Genomic DNA, 23,887 nt, shown 5'->3' on the forward strand with positions numbered 1-23,887 from the left:
TGGTTACCTTTGACTATTAGTTTGCAGTTTCTAAGTTAACTTTGGGGGGAGGGGGTTGCATGCTGAAGAGATTGCCTGCTGAAACTTAGTCAGGGAGGCCAGGGAAACCCATGGACAGAACAGACCATGTTCTTCACTCAGTGCCGAATCCTGCTAGTGCGAAGATGGTTTTGTTTGCATTTGTACCAGGGGACACAAAGGCCATATTTAAGTACAGGCCACCATTAAAGACTCCCAGTCTCCTAACAGTTGATGCACGTCAATATCAAGGCATCCCATACAGGAATTACTTATATACCAACAGACACATCTTTCACGAGGACCGTGGGCTTCAGGGCTTAACCGAAGAACTTGAAGCTAATATAGACAGGACAGGTTAGCACTTGTCCTGGAATTCCTGCCCAGACTGGGCAAGCCAAGGACATCTTACACATCCTGGCCCTACCTATTCCCATCACTAACGCTGCACACACGTACACACACAGAGACAGAGTTGAGACAATCACAGATTCAAGTTGCCACTGCCTGCACACAGTGTAAACATGTACCTGGGATGCTCTCTAATTTCCTTCTGAGCTCTTCATTTTCTTGTTGCAGTGAGATAACCTCCTGCTCCAGCTCCTGGCAACGAGGACAGTAGCCTTCCTCTTCCTCCTCCTCTTCCTCCTCTGGCAGTGTGGACGACGATGGGTGACCATGGGACTCGGATGTTGCTGGAGAGGTCCAGCCACCTAATGTGTGCACTGGGGAGGTTGACAGAGGGTCCACATCAGCCAGGTGGCCATACTCACTGACTGACGAGGTGTTCGGTGTCGGGAAGCTCCCCGAGAGCAGGTAATTTTGGAGAGAGTCAGTGAACACTCTCAAAAAGGCAGAAGTTTGTTGTTTTCTTTGCATATATTGCATTTCTATGTCTATGTTGTCGGAGGTCTGACTCTGGACCCCTTTTGCAATGTGACACTGGTCCTGTCTTTCATTATAACTAGAGCCTTCCTGCTTGACGCAAGAAATCATGGATTGAGAATGGTTGGAGTCCAGAAGTTTTCCTCCACAATTTAAGAGACTAAGAACACGGCTGCACTGCTGGGCAAAGGCATCCAAGATCATCCGGCTCTCTGGAATGAAATGAGAGAGACATCAGTGACCAACAGCCAGGCTTGGAAGAAGCAAGGTCCTCCATTTCTGGCCTAACCTTCCAACACAAAAGGCCAGAGAACCCACCACGGAAACGACACACAGCTCCCCGCTGTTCTGTGACCAGTGGGTGCCCCAACCCCCACCTCTGAGAAGAGGCTGGGAACCATATGAAGACGCCCCTCTCTGGCCTGAACAGGTCTGAACTCATACCTTTGGCTTCATTAATATCCTTAACTCTAATGAATCGGACCAGCTGCTGCAGACTCAATTCCTCATTGATAAGAGGCCTTACTGCAATCATTACTGCTATTTCTGGAGTGCCCTCTTGCCCTTGCTATTCATCAGCAGATACAATCCCTGCCTGCCACAACCACTCAGATCACATATGCAGACTGGTGCAGAGAGGTAAGTCCTCGAGAAGAGCTCACTAGAAATCTAACATAACACAGAGGGCTCTACAGCCAGAGGATAAGCGCGAAACAGAACTGTCACCAACACCTGTGCTTGCCAGTCTTCCTAATCTGGAATTCTTATCAAGGACAGTGGTTAGAGACACGCAGCAGAGCTCTCTGAAAATGGGTTATTTCTTTTCTCAGGGCCATTTGCAGTGGACTGCCAACTGTCCAAGAAGGGCAAAAAGTGTGTGTGCCACAAAGCTCACATACTTGAACTCTTAACCACACTGTCAAGCAGTGGAAAGCAAAAAGAAAAGAGGAACCAATCAACCTGCTATAGAGACAAAGGAAAAATCTCTCCCGAATCCCGATAGCATTATTTACTGTTGTCCCACGGCATCTCAGGTGTGACTGAAACAGGCTGCCTCTCTTCGCATGTAGAAATCGATCTCAGTAGTACAGTGTGACACATTTCAGGGCCTGTTCAGCAGAAGGATGCTGTCTCCGATTTCTTCTTCCCTTGCTCAGACTAATAGTAACAGGCAAGGTGCCAGAGAACTCAGGTACCAGAAACTTATTTGACAAAAATGTAGCTAGCTCCTGGCTTTCTATGAAAACACAGGCTAGATATATTTCTGTTTTGCTTGGTCTGGGAAAGAAAAAGAGGATTCTTATAAGTAAAAAAAAATAGTAAGATGCTTGAGGTCTTCTTTGGGGTAGGGAAGACAGCTGGAGTAAAAACCCTCCAGAAAACTCAGCATGTATGATGAATGAAGCTACGGTTCTAGCGGAGTCTGTGTTTTCCATGAGCTGTGGTACAGATGTAGCACCCCAGCTAATCTGGAGGCCAAACAGGAGAGTCATTTAAACCCACGAGCTGGAGATCAGCCTGGGCAGCACAGTGAGGCCCCTTTTTATGAGAAATGGGGGTGGGGGGCAGAGCAGGGCAGAGACAGACACTGAGACTTCTGTCCAATGCTCAATAACTATCATGTTTTTTTTTTCTTAGTACATTTTCATGAAGTAAGCAGGTATTAAATGTCCTGTTTCAACTACTTGACAGGAAGACATAAAGAAATCCCGGTAGTGACCCCAATCCTCAGAGGCCAATTTCCCAAGCCTGTACAATGCTACCATTTTGGGGAATTCTAAGCCAAAACTCTTCTGTCCAGGAAGAGTAGTAGTCTACAGATTACACTGGGCTGGGAGAGTCAGGTTATTACAGTGCTTCAAATATACCCACCGAGGGCTGGGGAGACAGATCGATTTGTAAAGTGGTTTTCACTCAAACACAAGGACCCAAGCTTCATCTTCAGGGGCTGTATAAAGAGATGGATGTGGGGACATGTTTCTAATCCTGGCACTGAGAGCCTGAAACAGAGGGTTATCCTGGGGCTCTCTGGCTGCCAGGCAGCCCAGCCCAACGTCCAATCAGTGAGGCCTTATCTAAAAACAGGGTAAAGGCTGGGGGGATAGTTTCTGAGCTCACGGCACAGGCATGAGGATCTGAGTGCCATTTCCAGCACCTATATAGAAAGACAGCAGTAGAGGGTTGGGAGTGGGCAGCAAATGCCTGTAATCCCAGCTTCAGGGAAGCAGAGGTGGAAAGCTATCTGGAGCTTGCTGGCTAGGCAGCATAGCCAATTGGTAAGCTCCAGAGAGACCCCGTCTCAAGAAAACGGGGCGTTCTCTATGTAAGAACTGCCTGACTCAAAAGGCCCCATCCTTAACTGAAACGCTACTGGCAGTTGATAGCTAATGGAGAATGAATTTTTTTTCGGGAGTGGGGGGTTGGCCACTAGTATGTTGTCCATGCTCAAGGGAATTGCCACAACTCCATGCACACATGGACAGTGCTAACTGGGCTTGGTGGGTTATCACAAAGAAAGACATTAAGCTGGGAGACGTACAAGTGGTTCAGGATACGGGGAACAGCTGGGAGGGGGATAGATGTGGTCACATTTTGTTGTGTATGTGTATGAATTCTCAAAAAATAAAGAATAGGATGGAGCAACTGAGGAAGACACCTAATGCAATGCCTCCATCCCCCGCCCAACTGAACAGTTGTTGGTAACTCTTATAAACACAGAGCCTTTTGTTTTTATAGTGTTTTCAGATTAACTCAACCAGGGCTGGGGGTAGGCTCTTTTGGTTTCTCCTCGGTACATTTCCTTACTTTCTCCTCTGGGGGAGGGGAGGACCTGTGTGTGGAGGGGTGTGTGCCACATCCCCTGTAAAGGTCAGAGGGTAAGTGTCAGCACCTTCTACCTCATTTGAACTTTGTCATTGCTCCATACAGCAGCCTTGCCCAACTGCACCCAGAGATGCTCCATTTCCATCTCCTGTGTTGCTCTACAGGATGGCTGGGATTGCAGGCTTGTGCTGCAGCATTTGGCTTTACCTAGGTTCCAGGGATCTGCACTGAGGCCCTCACACTTGCAAGGCAAGGATTTAACTCATGAACCTTCTCTCCAGTCCACCTCCTCATCTGAAGAGCAATTCTACCCTACCCTTCCTAAGACTCTTCTATGACAAGGTCAAAACCTAGGAATCCTTCCACAAACCTCTCTGAAGGCCTATGCTGGGGCCCCCCTCATCTGAGGTATCTAGCTAAAATCATACAGCATGGTGTGAGAGCTCAGGAGTGTGGCCCATCTTAGTGAAGATAAAACAGAGTTGGCAGAGAACAGCATGGCTCATGTGGTGGTTTGAATAGGTTTGACTCACGTTTCAATGCTTGGCCTATAGGGAGTGGCACTATTAGGAGCTGTGGCCTTGTTGGCAGAAGTGTGTCACTTTGGGGGTGGGCTTTGAGGTGTCCTATGCTCATGCTCCTGCCTGTGTGGAAACAGAGCCTCCTCCTGGTTGCCTGTGGAAGCTAGTCTCCTTCTGGCTGCCTTCAGATCAAGATACAGAACTCTCAGCTCCTTCTCCAGCACCATGTCTGCCTGCAGGCTGCCATGCTTCCTGCCACGATAATGGACTGAATCCGAAACTGTAAGCCAGCCCCAATTAAATGGAGTTGCTTTGATCATCTTTTATCATCTCTTCACAGCAATAAAACCCAAAGTTAAGACAGCAGGCTCGGCTCAAAACCCTGAACTCAAACCTGCTCACTGATGAAGATGAAGAGTTCCACTCTGTACCTCTGTCCTAAGTCCTACAGAACCTTGGGTACCATTTTCTTTACTGACCTAAACCAAAGAAGGAAGCAAACAGTTGAACCATACAAGTGGTGTTCCACTCTTGTTGTTTTACTTCCCTGTTTTTGTTCTTTTATTAGTAAAATCAAAGGATGGTATTGATCGGTGATGCTCAAGTCTAGCACAAGAGCAGTTTCATTCATTTTAATCCTATAATCCCACACAAGACCTTAAGTTGTATTTACTGTTTGCATTTTAATCATCACAGTCCCAATTGATTTACAGCCCATACACCTTTAACATAACCTTGACAAAAGGGACGAATACAAAAGAATAGGCTAAAATAGAACTGTCTAGAAAGAGCTGCTCAAATATATCTGTTCAGTGTCCTACAAAACACTGAGTAGTTTTAATCATATTGATGAATCACATTTCAGCAGAGATTTTAAGGGAAAAAAATTTGACTTAGGGACAAGCGTGATTTGTTTTCTTAATTGAAGGATAAACTCATAACATGCTGAGAAAAAATCATTATGCAATATACTACATTATGAAGATAATCTATTAAAGTGCACTCAGAAAACCAGAGAATAGCTATGATCACAAAAATAGTTTTAGTCTGCAGATTTGAAAGGCATCATTCTGAATTTGTTCTCAAAACTGATCTACAGAAAAACAGCAATTGTAAACCTTTAAGGTTGAATTTTCCCTCTTTTCAAAACCTTGAAATATCTGGGCAGTATATTTTAACATCACCAAACAAAAGAGTGTGATAAAAATATTACCACTGCACTCAGGGGAAGGGGACTCTTCCATTTCCTATGTACCACAGTCAGCAACACTTCAGCTTCTGGGCTGACTGACTGCAGTCAGAGACTGCAGGAACTGGGTGAGCCCCTTACCACCAAGAAACGTAGAAAAGTTCTGTTCCATATGAATACAACTGGATGACTGCTGACCCTGAAGTCTTAACTGACCAAAGCATGAACATGGGTTTTCATTTTCTTACCTGTGTGTGTGTGTGTGTGTGTGTGTTTTAATCTCTTATCATAGAAAGCCTCACACTCAGGGAAGTACAAACTCAACAGTCTACAAACACACTTTTAAAACCTGTCTGTCCATAACTTCCCCGCAATGTTAAGAAATCACAACCCCAAAGCCCTCTGGATGACCACTATCTTAATACGCTTTATTGTGTGGCCTACTGGGAGATGGCCCTGTGCTGTGAATTGTGCCCACTCGGGTTCTAAAGTCTAAACTCATGATTATTATTTTTTTAATTAAGATTTTCATTTCTAGAAATTCTTCTGCACTTGTGGTTTTAATCCATCCTAAATCTGATAAGTGACTGACAGGAGGGAATGATAAGTAGGCAATCAAACACCGCCTCTTCTCCACTTTAACGGCCTTCTTTGTAGGGAAAGCTGTGCACAGAATGTGCCCATCACAGCTGATCCCTCAGAGAATTCTGTCTCTGGGAGGAAGATCACAGTAGTGAAGATTAGCAGTAACCTTTTGATTTTAGCTCAGCCAAGGGTAAAATATGTTAATATTAAAAACGCAGAAGCAGAAAAATTTCAGTGACCTATTACGTATCCACACATTACATCTTCCAAAGGACTTCCAACTAGTTCAAAATAGACAGTTCCCTTAAAACACTTCTTTTTATGAGGACTTCATGGTATGGTATAGGAGAGAGAAGTGAGAAAATCAGAGTGTCTTGGAAAACAGCACCATCGTCTTAAATCAATGAAGTATGTCTTTAAAAAAAATGCTAGCAATTTTTTTTTCATAATGGCAAACATCAACACAGCAAAACAGGATGCAATTTTTCTAAATAAATAAATCAATGGTGTGTCAAAATTAACAGATGAGTTAATATACTCGGTGCTATCAAAAGCAGGTGGTGCTTCCTAATATCCATCCTGCTCAGTCAATCCCTGAATATTTTCTGGACCATCAGTATATAAAATAGGATGCTGCTATTTGTGATGGCAAACAAAAGCAATCATGCCTGCCAAGCACATACTATAACAGGCAGCATTTCAGCTCTGCTAGACAGAAAGTAATTAGAATGCTTTTAATGTCCAAAAGAATGATGCTGATAGGCTGCCACAGATGTGTAGATTTATGAATATTTATATGGTGGTTTATGGCTGACACTTTTATCAGTTGAAGAAGATAAAATATCTGCCTGACTCAAAAGCTTGACAGTCAGGTTAATAAAATCTCATTAAAGAGAATGACCTATGCAATTATATAGGATTTATTGTAATTCATTTTTGATTGTACTCTGCTTAAAGATGCAATTTCCCATTTCCTGATGCCAAATTTAGGCTGCATATCAAGATCTACGTGGGTTTTAACTCTAAGCCTCCCACAGAGGAAAAATACATGCTTTTTAAAACCAGAGTGTATTACCCCTTTTAAGGAAAATTATACTCTTCATGAGATTTTTAAGAATGTTTTTTTAAAAACCTGTTTTTAATCATGTATTTCTTTTCTCAATGGCCGGTGGCATTTAATGGCAAATCAGATTCACTTCAACCCTTCCATCTTGTCACCACCTTTACGCTGGGCAGTCAGTCACATCTCTTCTGTCCCGAGCTCCCGTACCACATTGCTGTTTGACTACATTCAGCTGACAAGGTGGCCTGAACACTCACCACAATCACCCTGCTGAGAGAACGCAACAGGCACAGCCCCACCTGCCCCGCCCCACGCGTTTAAAAGGCCCTGGTGAACACACAAGCTCATTGGCTCAAAGTGGCACCATTAGTTCCTTAAAGAACCAATCAGCTCTCCATGTGACTGTCCCTCTGATGGCCACTCACATCACTGTGCCTGTTGAGATATGGTCTGTCCATAAGTGATTAATATTCCCTTAATTTGGTGGGCCCCCAGCCAGAACATTTTCTGTGCCACATAGAAGAAACCTACTATCCAATTCCCATCTTTTCAGCACCTCTAGGTGGGCCCAGCCCCACACTCCCATCTGATCCACCTTGCCCCAGAGACCTCACTAACAAACAAAAACCAACACCCGCTCCCCACAACAAGAAAAACCCCAACCAGAACAGCCTTGAGAAAACTGATAATATGGGAAATTGAAGGCTATATAAAAGTCTCTTTAGATTCAGTGACAATGGCCTCTAACTTGTGACAGAGACAAAACAAAAAAGGGCAGTAGAAAAAAATACTGAGGGGAGAAAAAAAAAAAAACTAAACTAAAACACACACAAAAGCAAAAACCAAACAAACAAAAACTTCAAATGAAGGAAAGATGACAGAGAAATTTCTGGAACAAGAGCAGCTTTGGAAAGAATGGTAAGAAACTGAGGCTGAAAAGCAGTAGATGGAAATGGTAAGGAGGGAAGGACTATAGTGTTCTGGAGGAAGTAAAAGCCTCAAACACAACGGCCTGAAAGAAATGCACGTTCAAGGACTGAACCAGGCAGACAAGGGGCTCCTTCCCAAAGGTGTGGCTGGAACCAACATTATACAAGAGTGCAAAATATGGGAAATGGGAAAAAGGACCCCACACTGCTGAAAAAAAAAAAACAAACAAAAAACATAAAAAAGAAAATGCTGAGCTGGGCAATGGGCACAAGAGCCCCAGATAATGAGTTCCAAGCCAGTCTGAGATATAGCAAGAAACTGTTTCAAACATAAAACCCAAACAAACATGAGCAGGGGAGAACCTAACAGTGAATATAAAACCACAATGGGATATTAGGGCAAAGGAAATGAGAAAAGAAAAAAACAAAAACAAACAAACAAACAAAAAAACACCTCAGAAACAGCAAAAAAGCCCATGTAAGAACCCCAACTTGGAATCTCTAACATCTCCAAATCATTGGGGATATGACAGAAACAAGTCACTATAACCTGTAATTACATTTTCTTTCTCCAAACCAATCCCTCACATGTCAAAATATTGACAAACAGCAGAGCTTTTAGCATAGGCATCTATAACTCCTTCAGAGCCAATGCCCATCTATTGCCACTAGGAAAAAAAAAAAAAAACAACAAAACACAAAACACAAAGTATAGATTCACTGACAGTCGGAATCTGGGAAGCTCCTTAAGTGCCCTGAAACCCTGAGCAGGGACTTTATGAGCATGAGCCCATAAACGTGGCTGTGTGTCCTCCTGGGGGATGCAGGCCTCGCTCAGGGCTGTCTCACACTCCCCGGAGGAGATAACAATCTCAACCTCTCCCCTGGAGACTGGAGACTGGAGACACAGCGACTTACAGACGCGGGTCTCAGGGACAGACAGGGTAGGTGGGGACTGTAACTGCTCTGTGAAGGCCCGCAAATCCCGGGCTGGAGGAGTGACCCCTCACCAAAACCACCCCACCCTCCGCTCCCCCGAGCACCAGGTCCACTCTGACTGCTCTGGAGGACCTACGTGTCTTTGCCATCCAAACTGGAGCGCACAGAGTAAAAGAGACCCAGAGACGTCAGGAGGGGCCCAAGCGGCCCGGGACTGCCCGAGGGGGCGGAGACCTCCAAGGGGCGAAGGACAGGCCTCCCCCGGGGCCGAGAACCATCTCAGCTGGGCGAGCACGCAGCGGGTGGGAATGGGAAGCTTGGCGTGAGGAAAAAGTGAAGCGGCGGGGAAGGAAATGGGCGTCTCCGCGGAGTCGCCTGGGCCCGCTGTCCCGGGGCCTGTCCCCTCCCCAGGACCCCGCCCAGGGCCTGCGATCCCCGCGTCCCCCCGCACGCCCAGCTCCCCGCCCGGAGCCCGAGCCCCGGAGCCACCTGTTAGGCGCGCGCGCCCCGTCGAAAGCCCGGGCCGCAGCGGCGCCGGGCTGCTGCTTCCAGAAGTTACCACCGCCCGAGCGCAGCCCGCTCCCGAGGCCCACGGGGCCCCGGACGGACGCCGCCTCCACCCCGACCCCGTGCCCGCGGCCACCCCGGCAGCTCCGCAAAGTTGCGGCCCGGGGTCCGTACCTGCACTGAGCTCCAGGCCCGCGCCGTCGCTACCCGCGCTGCTGCTGCCCGCGCCGCTCGCCGGGCCCGGGCCGTACCTGACGACGGCGGCGAAGGACGACGACGACGACGCGGCGGCGGCCGTGAGCGGCGGCGGCGGCGGCGCCGGAGTCCTCGGGTGGCTCGGGGGCGCGGCAGGCGTGCACGACGGCGACGACGACGAGGCGGCGGCGGCGGCTGGGGCCCGGCCTGAGCCGGCCGGGTAGGAAGGCTGCGTCGGGAACGCCGGCGGCGGCGGCGGCTCGCTGCTGCTGATGGGCACGGCGGCGAGCGGCGCGAAGGGCGGCGGCGGCGGCGGCGGCGGCAGCGGGGACGGCCGCGCGGGCGGCAGCTCCAGCAGCGTGGGTCTGTCGTAGCGCTTGGCCAGCGCCGGCCGCCGGCTGGGGAACGTCTTGAGGACGCTGTAGGGGCCGCGCTGCTTGTAGATGCGGGGCGCGCTGGGCCCCTCCTCCGCCGCTTGCATCTCGGGCTCCATGCCGAGCCTCAGGCCCGGCCCGCCCCGCGCGCGGCTCCGGGGGAGGCTCGGCCGCCCGGCCGCCCGCTCTGCCCCGGCGCGCGCCGGCGGGAAGGCGTGTGTCTGCGCCGTGGCCGCCGCCGCCGCCGCCGCTGCCGCCTGTCGCTGAGCCTGGCATCTCCGAGCCCCCGCGCGGGGGGCTGCCGCCCAGCGCTGATTGACAGCCCGCCTCGCCAATGCCTGGAGGGAGAAAGGAGGTAAGGAGCAAGTGTTTAGGGTAATATCTGCTAATGATGATGGGGGCGGGGCGGGGCCTGGCGCCCGGGCGGCCCGCGCGCTCGGCGCCTCGGACGGGGTCGTGGGGGCCGGGGAGGGGAGCAGGCCGCGGCCTGTGGGGACCCAGGTAGGGGGGGGAACAGAACCTGGAGGGCGTCCCGGTGGGGACAGGTGGAAGAGGTGGGGTCCCGGGTCTCTCGGCTGGTGGACTTGTGACGCCCGCGGCTGCCGGCCGGGTCCGAGCTTTGGAAACCAGTTCCCGGCGCCCTGCTACGTGACCTCCCAACTCTCGGGAGTGCACGGAGGGGGTGGTACCTAGAAGTTAGGGCGGGGTCGCCGGAGTGCAAGGGTGGGACAGGACAGTAAGTTCTTCTAGAAGGAAACTGCAACACCCCCCCCTCCCGAGGAGAAACGTCTTGAAGGACTTGGCGCAGGCTGATGGGAGATTTGTCCTGCCTTAGGGTCTTGCTGTCCCACGTCTGGCGGCTGAACATGAAAGCGCCCTAGGCCTTGTGCATGCAATACTATTTCACTTAGTCTCCGTAGTGGGCTAGGGCGGAGCAGAGGGACGCCATCGTTTCTCTCCATTCTACAGATTTGAAAACTGAGGTTCTGCAGGGTTAAAGGAAATTATCCAAATTCACACAGAGGAACTTGTGAGTGAGTTGCAGGGGTGCGTGCAGGTCTTAAGAATTTAAAATAGCTGGTAGACGGTGCAATTAAACGGAACAAAATGTCCTCACGCTTTTTCCTCTGGAATGGTGACCGCTTTGAACATTATTACTCTGTATGCTTATACTTTGCAAGACCAAGGTGGCCTGGAATCTCACTTCCTGCGTTGCTCATACTAACTGGCATACCACCAGGCCAGGATTCTGTGGAGCCCTGGATCTCAGTACTTGTTTGAATGACGAAGACCTCAGCAGTTAGTCGGGAAGCTCCGTCAGGTACTTCAAATACAAGGTTTTGGCCTCTGCCAGTCACTCCTTCCTATCTCAAAGGAATCATCCTTCATTTAGGCCTACACCAGTCCCAGCATCCCCTCCTCCCAAGCTTGGATTCCAGCCTCATTCATCATTATCCAGGTCCTTGATGGATGATCCTCATCTCTCTCCAGTCTGGAGTTACTTTCTTATTCAGAGCTATCCTTCAGTCTTGGGAAAGTGACCCATTTTCTTCTGGGGTCCAGGTCTTTGACCTCTAATTTTCCAGATTTCCCTTCCTTTGGAAGAGTTCCTCTTCCTTGCTGTTTCCAGAGTCTGGTCCCCCCTACCCCCTTCCTCTCCTCTGCAGGCTCCTCAGATGGCGCTGTGCCCCTCCTCCATTTATTAGAGATGAAATAAATAATGCCATAAATAAAAGTATTTGGGAGTCCAGGAACTGTCAGGGCTGATTAGGGCATAGAGGACATTTTCTTTCTCATTATGCAAAAGCATTTCATGGGGAAATAAAAGAGGTTTCATTGTAACTCATGCATGTCATATTTCAAGGAATTCAAGATATTAATCATATTTAACATTATTTGCAGCGTTTCTTCTCCCTGGCTTCTGAAAACTGCTAAATGAGGACACGTGGATCACCAGGAAGAAAAGGAGATGAGCATGAGAGGGACAGTTAAGAAATAATGAAATGCTGGTGAAAGACAGAGAGAATGAGATGCCAAGGAGATGTTTCTTAGGCACGTAAGTGAGAAGTGGGGGAGCGGCTTCTGAGACAGGAGACAGCTGAAACTGAATGATATACAGAGGAAATAAATGATAACAAGCCTCCCCTCACTTTCCTGCCTAGGGAGCAGTTCTGAATTTTGCATTGAAATCTTTCCCTCCCACTTTACTCCCTGATAATTTGCCAGTAACTCCCGGCTTGTGAAAAGAAATTACGGTGGTCGTGGTGGTGGTGATGGGGCTTACTAGAAGTAAAGAAGTGATTTCCTGGACCTGGGGTTGGTGCTTTTTCTTCTACATAGATTTATTTATTTAGATTTATTAATTTTATTTGTAGGTGTGTTTTGCCTTCATGTGAGTATGTGCACTGCATGGATGCCTGGTGTCGGAGGATCTGGAATTGGTAGCACAGATGGTTTTGAGCTGCCTCGTGGGTGCTGGGAACTGAGCCTGAGTCCTCTGCAAGAGCAAGTGCTCTTAACCACTCCACCATCTCTCTAGCCCTTCATGTATATACTCTAAATTTATGTTGTCCTTGCCACTCAAAAACCCTGAGAGACTGGGAACGATACTTCCTTTACGTTTTACTGACTAAAGGGACCATCTATTATTTATATCCCAAAGTGGCTATTTCTATAAAAGCAAGTACGAAAAAAGAAAAAAAGAGTGGTCACGATAGCCGGGGTCTTCTGTAGTAATACATGTTGCAAACTTAGTCCTCAGCGTTGGAAGGTGTGGCCCAAGGGTAGACATTTAGTGTGTGGGAGCTGTGTCATCAAGCTTCGATTGAGGCCTGCTACAGAGGAGCTTGCATTTGTGATTGTGAGTTCTGAGTGCTCATGTGGGAGATGCCACTGCCATTTTATGGTACATGTAACAAGAAGAAGGCCCTAAGCAGGTGTTGCTGCCCATCAACCCTGGATGTCTCAGCCTCCGGAATGGGTGAAAAACACACACACACACACACACACACACAAAAACAAAATGCAAAAGAAACCCCAACCTCCTCCCCCCGTAAGCCACCTAATTCCCATTGTTTATAAATTGCCTAGCTTATGGTATTTTGATATAGCAGCACAAAACATGCCTTGTGCAGGTAATGAGAAGGGGATTGTGGAAACAACTACCTCTTTACAATGTGGAAATGGCTAGGTAGTATAGTATGGAGGAATTTGGGAGAATAAACATGAAAAAGCCTAGGCTGCTATCAATGGAATATTAATGGTGACTCTAGTGAAGACTCAGAACTACAGGAAATGTGTGGAACTTGCTTTTTATGGTTAGTTAAGCAGTTTTGATCAGTGGTAGAAAAGCAGAGTTTGGTGGTTCACACATGTAATCCCAACACTATTCTCCTAATCTGGCACTCACTTGGGAGGCAGAATCAAGAGGCCTGACTTGTAATATATACCCAAACCCTATTTAAAAAAAGAAAAAAAAAAAAAACAAAAAAAAAATAAACCGGTTGTGGTAATGCACGCCTATAATACTAGCACCTCAGGGAGGCAGAGGCTGACAGATCCCTGTTGAGTTCAAGGCCAGCCCAGTCTACAAAGTGAGTCCAAGACAGCCAAGGCTACACAGAGGAATCCCTGTCTGGAAAAACACCCCCCCACACACACACACAAAACAAACAAGAAACAAAACAAAAAGAGGAAGGAGAGAAGGACCAAAGGCTGATAGTAAAGCGTCTCTGATGGCAACGAGGCTGAAAGCTTTAGAACCTATACAAGTGTGGCTGAGGAGTATTTATTTGGAAGTCAAGAGTTCTGCATCAAGAACAGTGAGGCAAGATGGCTGGCAGAATGAATACCTAAGCAGTTGCAAAACCTTCAGAGGACTGCACAGCTTCTTCTGGCTGAGAGACTAGAGAAATGATTTGAAGATGCTATTTATAATTAAAGGGGATGCAGAACAGAAAGATGGGGAGATTTGTAGCCTGGCATGGTGAAAGTGGAAAAGCATGCCCGGGAAAAAACACTACAGCCAGCAATCCTTTGCTTGAGATTACGTGGGTTCCATTGCTCAGGATCTAGTCATCAGGATAAGGAGACAGTGGCCTTAACCTTGTTTCTGAGATGTTTGAGACAAGCCAGGACTTTGCAGGCAAGGTTTCCATAAAGATGTGTGCTACCCAGAGCCACTTTGGAAGCCACATTGGTGCAGCACTCCTGTGCTGGTCCAGGTGTGCCTCAGTCTGGACTAAGTTAGCTTTGGAAGTATCTGTGTGTGCTGACTCAGTGCACAAGCTATGGAACCAATATCAAAGACATGTTGGGCACCCCAACCAGGCAGTGCCTAGTAAAGGCATGTCCCCCAAACTGTAGAGCCACTAGTGTCCGGCCCCATCCTGGGAAAGATCAATAAGGTGATCCTAGCAAAGGCTGAAGAGTGGGTACCTGATAGTTTTTGGGGCCGGAACCCTTTAGGACAGTGGTTCCCAACCTTCCTAATACTGTAACCCTTTAACACAGTTCCCTGTGTTGTGGTGACCCCAAACAATTCTTCACAACTGTAATTTTGCTACTGTGAGGAATCATAATGTAAAATGATATGCGGAACCACCCCTCCCTCCCCCCCCATGAAAGGATCAGCCAACACCCACCCAAAGGTATCCCAACCCACAGGAGGAGAACCAGTGCTTTAGGGTAACCAGGAGGCGTCTAGATAGTTATTCTAGAGTCTTAAGATTTAAGTGTCATCCTGTTGGGTTTGGACTTAACCAAATGCCCGTCTCATCCTCATGTTTGCGGTTTTGAGATAGGGTCTCACTGTATCCTAGAGTGGATCTAGAAGTAACTGTGTAGCAGAGTCCAGAGGAGAATTTGAAGTGATATTCCTGCCTCAGCCTCCCAAGCACTGGGATTACTGATTACTGCGTGCTGGGGTTACAGACATTAGCCACAGTTTCTGGCCCATATTTGTATTTTGGAAGTCCATAATGTGCTTGAGTTCACTAACTCCCTACTGGAGAGGAATTAGCCTCAGGATGAATCAGAGTACCTGATTTAGATGCCACTTGGGCTTTGGACTTATAACTTGGCCCTGGAATAAATTTGGACTTTGGGGCGATTTTGAGAAGGATAGTTGTAATTTGTGAAATGACGTGTTTTGGAGGGCAGGAGCAGAATACTAATTATTTGAATGTGTTTCCCAATATCACGTAGTGCGAACAATCCCCAGGGTGAAGTGTCGGGAGGTCGGGCCCAGGGGGAGGGGGTTAGGTCCTGGGGCCTGCTCCCTGTGAATGGTTGGAGGTGGAGTACTCAGGCTTGATGCTTCAAGGACATCTATTGCTCTCATCTACACGACACTGTCTGCGTGTTATAACATAGGAGGGGAGTTCTAACCAAGACTTCCCACTCTCCAGAACTATAAGGTTAACAAACTTCTAGTGTTTATAAACAACCCCCTCTCTGGAATTCTGTAATAGCATCACAGAAATGAATTAAGGCAGTGGCTTAGCTCTGCCTTCTATAAATGGTCTTCCAGAAGAAAAATGTTAGAAATGTAAAGCAGGGGGCTGGAGAGATGGCTCAGAGGTTAAGAGCACTGCTTGCTTTTCCAGAGGTCCTGAGTCAATTCCCAGCAACCACATGGTGGCTTACAACCATCTGTAATGAGATCTGGTGCCCTGTTCAGGTGTACATGCAGGCGGAACATTGTATACATAATAAAATAAATAAATCTTAAAAAAAAAAAAGAAATGTACAACAGTCACCTTTCATAGCCTCACACAGGCAGCTCCCTAGCCTGCGTCACAGAGAGTGGTTTTCTTAGCTGAAAGCAAGCACCTGTGGTCCAAATGCTTAGGACACAGAGATATGAGAATCCCAACTTTGAGGCCAGTCTGGACAGCTTAGCAAGACCCTGTCTCAAGATAGACTAAAAGGTTGCCAGGAGCATAGCTCATTGGTGACATACTTACCCAGCATGCTCAGGTCCTCCTGAGGTCAGTCTTCAGTATTCAAAAAGAAAAAGGGGGAAAGAAAAAAAAAAAAGAGTTCTTAATAACTATTCCTCAGAACATGACATGGGCACTCACTCCCAAGCGTGGAGCAGTATAAAACTGTGACTACCACTTCTCCCACACCTCAGAACTGTGTGTGAATGTATGGAGCACAACTTCCTGAGGAGGCAGCATCTATTGTATTAAAGATCCCATGGACTGCTTGACCTTGGCTGACTAGAACACTGATTGTGAGTTGATGGACACTCGGGGCCAAAATTGCTTTGGGCCTCTCAGGCCCTTTAATAGCCATTTACTTTTACCCCTTCCCCCTTGTATCTGGCCTAATATCCTTGGGACCAGGTTAAGCTCTCACAGTGTGTCACCAACCTTAGCGGACCTCTGGCTTCTGCCAACTCTAAAGCTAAGAAAATTCTGACATTTCAGCCTGTAGAGAAGACTTCCCTGCCTTGCAGTAGCTTCTCTGAAGTTGTCTGCCAGTGTTCTTGAACATACATGTGTTTATCGCTTTCTTTGTTCTGTGGCTGTGAAGAAAGCCTCCTCTACAGTAGAACGTGCTGTTCAGAGAAGCCTGAACCTGAACCTGTGTCCTGGGCCATGGTCTCTCATTGTTGGCTAGGGATAAGCTGTTTTCTTTCCCCCTTGAATGTAAAGTTGTTGATTTGCAGCTCTTCAGTACAAATGAAATAGAGCCAAGCACTTACAAAATCAGAAGTAGCACCAAGTAAACGTCTTGTTCTGCTCTGTGGTCTGAATCATTGGACAGTGACTTTGCCGCCATCTGCTCTTGGGGACCTTACAGAGGCTGATTGGACGGTAATTACCCTCAAGCCTTAAATCTTTTTAGATATTTACTCTTATCTCAAAAATAAGAGATAGCGAACTTTTGAAAGCCAAGGGGCTATATATGGACAGGGTGAGTTTTTGATTGGCAGTGTGTCAATTCCTTGAGCCATCCAGAATATAGCTTTTAAATAATAACTCAGCCATGGGAAAATGCTTTTTATTGCACCAATTTCAATGATATTTAATGAGCTTCTGATTGACTGTTTGATCTCCCAATGTTTTGTGCTACTTTTAATTCATTTCGTATAATAGAAAAAAAGTAATTGGAATAAAATTTTGTGACAAGATAATGACCTTCCACTTTGAAATTAAATGTCTGATTAGCTTCAACATTTTAATGCTGAGATTATACCGCAGCAGGCACAGGAGTGTGCCTACTGTCATTCCATAGGAAGTGACTGAGGAATATGCCTTTGCTTTGTTTATTGCATAGTGAAAGGGCGTGGCGGCTCTAGAACCAGAGACACAGCCTAGGAGGGAAAGATGCAGTCTAACTGAATCGTGACGGAGATCTCAGTTCATCCAAATTCATCATCCATTCACCCAGGTATTCGTAAAAAATGTTTATTGTGCACCTACTGTGTGATAGGTATCTTTATGGCGCTGAGGGATATAATGGTGAAACAGTTTCCAGGGTCCACCAAGTGAATGAGGAACAGACGATAAATTAGTCACCAATTTAAAAATATTTGCTGAGAGACATAACTATTGAGAACAGTGGGCTAAGAGTGTTCTCATTTTTAGTCTCTTTCTTTCTCCCATACAGCCCAAGGAGCCTCAAACTTGCAATATGGTGAAGGATGACCTTGAACGTCTGACTCTCCTGCCTGTAACTCTCAACTGCTGGAATTGTGTTTTAGGGTTTTTGCAGTGGGTGATCAAATGCAGGGCCTTGTGCTTCCCAGGCAAGTACTCAATCACCTGGTATATACCCCAACACCTATGTGCTGTTTAGTTTTATGTCAACTTGATGTGTTAGAGTCATTTTTAAGTAGGGAACTCCAGCTGAGAAAATGCTCCTATCAGATTGGCCTTCTATACTGAAGATTGATGTTGGAGAGCCTAGCTCAATGTGGGCAGTGCCATCCTTGAGTTGGTGGTCCTGGGTTCTATAAGAAGCAGGCCAAGCAAGCCACAAGGAGCAAGCCAGTAAGCAACACCCCTCCATGGTGTCTGCAGCAGTTCCTGCCTTAAGTCCCTGCTCTGACTTCCTTTGACAATGGACTGTGATGTGCAAGTATGAGCCAAAGAAACCGTTTCCTCCCCAAGTTCTGTTTGGTCATGGTCTCCCATCACAGCAATGGAAACCCTGACTAAGACGAGAGTTACTTTGATAAAAAGACTGATAGTTTACATGTGAGAAGGCCATCCCATAAGAACAATCCAACCCAAAGGACAACAAGTACAACAGCTGTTAGGTGGGGTGATTTGAGGGAGCAGAGAGAAAGGTAAGAGGTTAGGAGTGTCAGGCAAACAGCAGAACAAAGATGGCTCTGAGAGCAGGCGCAGGCTGAGCAGGGCCAGGTTTGTCAAAAGAAATATCAGACTCATTGTAACTGTAGTGGGACTTGGAGGGAGTTAAGCTGTGGAGTGACATGACCAGATTTGTGTTCTTAAATCTGGTCGTGTTACTCCACAGTGGCAGTGTGGTGCACACCTTTAAACCCCGCACTTGGGAATCAGAGGCAGAGGTATTTTTGAGTTTGATGCCAGCCTAGTCAGAGAGGTTCCAGGATGGCCAGGGGTACATACACAGGGAAACCCTGTCTTGATGAACCAAATAAAATAACAGAAAAGCTAATTTTCAGAAAAGGTACAACCATAACTCTTATATAGACATAAAAACAAATATGTAGAGATTTTATTTGGCTTACTTGATAGTCTCAAGGAAAATCACATATTAATATGGAATAAAGGAAAGTTAATGAATGTATAGATTCATTTCCCAGGGGAAATGAGCAAAGGAGGAAGGGAACCTTTTCCAACAGTCTCAACTTGGATGTCTTGTAGTTATCTAAGCTTGAAAAGTAAAAAACAAAAATAGCAGTGAAAGTCAACGAGAGAGTACCAACAGGTGACTACAAAAACATGTGTCATTATACTTAACAGGGCATCCTGATGAAACGTTTTTTTCTGCACTTCTTTGAAAAAAAAAAAAACAAAAGCAAAAGAAGCATTATTTTTAGATTCACAGGAGGCTGAAAAGATGGTATGGAGAAGTTCCAGGGACCTTTCATGTAGTTTTTATAAGGAGTACATCTTATGTTCCTCTAGATATGTGCTTCGCATGAAATACGTGCCCTTCTGAGGTTTCACACTTAATTTCTTGTCCTTTAGATCTAGCTGTGTTTGTTGCATGTTAACAGCATTCTGGCTGTTAACAGTTTGGGTCAATTACATGTGCAGCCATTCTGAACAATACTGTGTAGGTGTTTTGTGTGGAGGTAAGCCTGTATGGTTTTGTTTGTTTGTTTGTTTCTGTTTTTTTTTTTTTTTTTTTTTTTGAGACAGGGTTTCTAGGACAAGCTTGGCTGTCCTAGAACTTACTCTGTAGACCAGGCTGGCCTCAAACTCAAATATCCCCTGCCTCTGCCTCCCAAATTCTGGGATTAAAGGAGTGTACCACCATTGTCCTGTAAATTTTATTCTTTGGGACCAAGTGGCTAAGAATGGGTTGTTGGTGTGCTTTACTTGTCTTAATGATTGTTCTTACTTGTTCACAGGATCTGATTGGCAGCAGAGACACAGTTGTTGTTTTTTCTTCAAACCAGCAGCTGTGTAATCCCTTTAAAATATAATTGTGCTTTTGCTGGGCCTAACAGTGCACACCTTTAATCCCAGCACTTGGGAGGCAGAGGCAGGTGGGTCTCTGTGAGTTCAAGGCCAGCCTGGTTTACATAATGAGTTCCACAACAGTCAGAGCTACATAGTAAGATCCTGTAGTGAGACTGTCTCTCAAAACAAAAACACAACTATATATATGTGTGTGTGTGTGTGTGTCTGTGTTTGTGTATGTGTGTGTCTGTGTGTGTGTATGTATGTATATTTATCACACACATACCCACACAAATACACACACACACACCAGCTTCCATTCTCCTCTCCATTGTCTTCCCTCTCTTCAGGACAAAATGCAGAGTTACAGTTACTGACCTAAGGTCTTCATGACCTGTGGCTATCCTTTGCCTCTCAGAGCACATTCCTTCTCCCCTTTCTGTTCCTGTCCCCACTCCAGCCTCACTGGTCTTTTTGAACAGGTCAAAGGTATTTTATCTGAAGCTCTTTTTCCCAGAGCGTCTACACAGGCAGCTCTTTTCCCTATCTCCTGCTTTGCTGTGGTATCCCTGTCTAGGTGAGGCCTTCACTAGGCTTTCTGCTTGGAGCTGTAACCCTGTCCCTCTTTTGCACACACACACACACACACACACACACACACCTGTCTAGCACTGTTCTTGTAATGAGAATGTAATTCCCTTACAGGAAGGAAGCTTTGCTGTGTCTACAGCATGTGGGATAGTGCCTAGCACATGGTAGAGGCATGGCGGACTTGCGTGCGAGGGGATGTTGTTAAGAGCTGTGGAAGCAGTTGGAGAAAGGGCTAAGGTTACGTGGGACAGAATGGCAGCAGTCATGCTAGGTGGATTAGCATGAGAATACAGGCAGAGTCCATTCAGGAAGCACATGTTCTATTGTGTACAGCTCTGGACAGTGGAAAGATGCTCTTTGTTTTGAACTTTAATTTTCTCATTTACTTCTCCTAGTAGCTGGCCTTAGGATTACTCCAGGGAGGGAGGCTCAGTCTTTTCTTCATTCTCTCTTCCAAATGAAGTCTGTGGCAGTTTTCTTTCCTTTCTGTAAAGGAGGGTCTGCAGAGCCTGTTTACAAAAGTGATATCCTTTTAAAGAGTACATAAAGGCAGTCATTTTTAAAAAAATTGGATTACTGTTTCTTTTCACTAATAGTATTCTACATTCATGAGAACTCGTGTAAATAGTAAGAGACCCCAGTTGAGCCTACGCCTGAGGTAAGTACAGAGGAGCCTACACGTGAGGTACCGTGTAGAGCTGACATGCATGCCCCTGAGATTAGCACTCCCCCATGTCTTCCTTCCCCCTGTCCTAGTCTTCACGTCCATTAGTTTTATAGGAGTCTGTCTGTTCCTTGCTAGTCCACATGGCCCCAGAGGCTGTCAGCTGTGTGCAAAATATCTATTTCTTACCAGATTCAGAAGTGTCCGCATTGATCACCATTGCCTAATTGGGTCTTGATGATGGATTGTTTCATCCATGACCACTTCCAATATTATAATATGAGTATCATTTCCCTTGAAGCAAAGAGGACTGGAAAACAAGGAGCTGAAGAGATTTCCCCACACTCAACAGCAAATTTGAAAAGCTTAACTGAAAATTCTTCGATTTAACCTAAGTGGCCGGTACCTCTTCTGAAGCTTTGTAAATTTAACCATTTAGTTTTTTATTCTTCACTTGCCTTCAATTCCTAAAGAAAAATTTCCCCCATGTCACCATGGCCAGAAATAGTAAATGTTTGAGATATTTAAGAAAACAAAATGGGATAGTGAAGCCCAGGAGGGCAAGAAAAAAGAAAGTTTAGAAGATAGATATCAGAGAGACAAAATGCGTGTGATCTAGTTCTCAAGTTATTATGGCAAGATCAGTTTCCATTCTGCCTCTGCTGCCTTCCTGAGGACTATGTTATAACTGAATGACCAGGTCACACTGTGTCTTAGGGGTAAGCCGAGGTTTAATCTCACAGTGCCTCAGGAGCATGGCCTTCTATAGAGAGGGTACAGAAGTGAGCCAGCAAAACAGTCCTAGATACTGGCAACTTCAGCTTTTGTAATGACACACAGAATGCGTATGCTAATCCATGCTGTTAGTCCCTCAGTCCAAAAAGCAACTGGATTTGTGTGGTTGCCCAGGGTATTTCATAGCTTGCTGACACAACTGCTGTGAACAATCATATTTCTGTTGACTTTGGAAACCAGTATAAGTATGTATTTATTTGTAAAAAAAAATAATTTTTTTTTCTAACCCGTTTTATTTTTTCACTATTTAGGTTGCTAGATGCTTTGGGTCTGACACAACTCCTGGGCTGGGAAATATGTTTTTGTTTTGTTTGTTTTAAACTTCTTCTTCTGTCTTTGTAGAGTAGCCGGTGTTAGCTTCATGGGTTGCATGAAAATTAATAATGACTCTTCAGGCAGTGAGACTGCTCAGTGGGTGAAGACACTGGATACTCAACCTGATGATCTGAGTTCAACCTGCAGGTCCCGCACAGCAGAAGGAGAACTTATGCCTGCAGGTTGTCCTCATATGCTAAAATAAATAATTCCTTTAAAATAATGACTTCCTGTTTCTTGTCACTCAAGCTTCTGGGTGATTCACCTTACCACTGCGGCGTCAGAGGTGAATGATGGCAAGGTCTTGGTTGCTTTGTTTTATCAGGCACTTTCAATAGTTTCCTAAGGCCGCTGGGGCAAAGTACAGCACTGTCTTGAGCAAGCTTTATTTTCTTAGGGCTTGGGAGGTTAGAAGTCCAAAGCCCAAGCCAAGTGTGTACATTGTGTACCTGTAGTTGAGCCACCCAAAACTGCTGAGGCAGAAGGACCATTGGAGAGGAAGAGCTCAAAGGCCAGCCTGGAGAACACAGTGAGACCCTGTCTATATTATTTACTCTTATCCTTCTTCTGAACATAATACTTGAACAAAATGCTGTAAAAAGGAGGAAATTCTTATTTTGGTTCCCAGTCTTAGATGGTGTAGTCCATGATTGCTTGGTACCGTGTGCTTGGCTGTATGAGCATGTGGAGCATGTGTGAGAAGAGAGCTGTGACTTCAGCTAAACATGGAGAAGAGACTCCATACAAGAAGACAGAAGAGCAAAATAAGACCCCTGAGAACATCCACATTGACTGATGCCATGCTGCTGATTCCACCTCCCATCCTCCAACCCCTTTCAATAATGTCATTAAACCAAGACCAAAGAGTGTATTATCTATTCATTAGGTCAGCAGTCTTGTTTTCCAGTCTTCTCTGGAACCATTGCAGACACAGCCAGAGTTGTGCTTTACTTATTTCTCTGTCTAATCAAGTTGTCAAGATACCCAGTATCCAACCACACAATATCCATGTGAGAGCTCTAACGAAGGACCTGTTTATTTCTCTTTCCTACCTTCTGGCTGGTTGCTGGCAATGTCTGGGGTTCCTTTTCTAGTCTCCCCCTTTCCCTTTACTTGGCATTCCCCATTGTACGTATGTCACTTGACTTATAATCGTTTCTTACTGTGGTCCTAGCAAGTTAATACCTGTACCACACGCTGTTCAGGCTGCACGGTCTTTGCTACTTACCAGAATGAATCATGGCAAAAGGTCAAATCTTGATGTTTAAGCTTTCAGAGTTCTTGTATCTTCATGTGGATGGACAACTAGAAAGAAGGCACACACTCTGTGGGCGCAGCTTCGGGTTCTCAGGAGGCCACAGAACACAACCCAATGTGTGTGTCACTACAGACAGACACCATTACACATCCAGCAATATAAACTATGCTTTACTGAGCATCCCAGGAAATGCTGAGGACAGACAGTGCCCCACTTTTCTGTAGTCCCATCATCAAAAATTATGAGCAGCAAACAGTCAGAAAAACCAGTAAAGACATGCTTGAACAGAAAATGAGTCAGCCAGTCTGTCTATCTGGGGGAGAATTTTGGAAATACTGATAGTTGGATCTCTTCTCTAGATTGAAATCAGATCTCTGGGATGAGACCTTGGCATTGTTAGCTTAAAAAATCTCTCTGGGAAGCTAGGCATAGTGACTCATGCCTGTAATCCCAACAGTTGGTAAGCTAAAGCAGGTTGCTTTGAGTTTGAGGCCAGCCTGGGCTACAGAACGAGACCTGTCTTAAAAACAAACAAACAAACAAACAAACACAAAACAAAACTCTTTATTCTGTCTATCTGTCCTGGTAATCACTGTCTAGGTTAGCC

The 23,887-nt window shown here is 46.1% G+C and overlaps 1 protein-coding gene and 1 long non-coding RNA gene across 6 annotated transcripts in view; one reads left to right on the forward strand and one right to left on the reverse strand.

Moving 5' to 3' along the window:
* Bend4 (BEN domain containing 4) overlaps positions 1 to 10,272 on the reverse strand; it is a 32,343-nt gene extending 22,071 nt beyond the window's left edge. For both annotated transcript variants that reach the window (XM_021635496.2, XM_021635497.2), the window contains exons 1-2: positions 9,634 to 10,272; positions 549 to 1,115 (exon numbers count right to left, since the gene is read on the reverse strand). In XM_021635496.2, coding sequence (XP_021491171.1) covers positions 549 to 1,115; positions 9,634 to 10,147 — 1,081 coding nt within the window. In that variant the 5' untranslated portion in view covers positions 10,148 to 10,272. The remainder of the gene's footprint in view (positions 1 to 548; positions 1,116 to 9,633) is intronic.
* LOC132653163 (uncharacterized) lies at positions 10,216 to 22,231 on the forward strand. Of its 4 annotated transcripts, XR_009590902.1 has the most exons (6): positions 10,216 to 10,383; positions 11,210 to 11,349; positions 11,931 to 12,084; positions 16,705 to 16,852; positions 17,316 to 17,429; positions 17,649 to 22,231. It is a non-coding gene; the product is annotated as an uncharacterized LOC132653163 (long non-coding RNA). The 4 variants fall into 4 exon arrangements; XR_009590900.1 differs by lacking the exon at positions 16,705 to 16,852; XR_009590899.1 differs by lacking the exons at positions 16,705 to 16,852; positions 17,316 to 17,429; positions 17,649 to 22,231 and having other exon boundaries at positions 11,931 to 16,693.
* Positions 22,232 to 23,887: the final 1,656 nt, after the last annotated feature.

This window comes from Meriones unguiculatus, chromosome 3 (assembly GCF_030254825.1).
Source record: "Meriones unguiculatus strain TT.TT164.6M chromosome 3, Bangor_MerUng_6.1, whole genome shotgun sequence".
NCBI lineage: Eukaryota > Metazoa > Chordata > Mammalia > Rodentia > Muridae > Meriones > Meriones unguiculatus.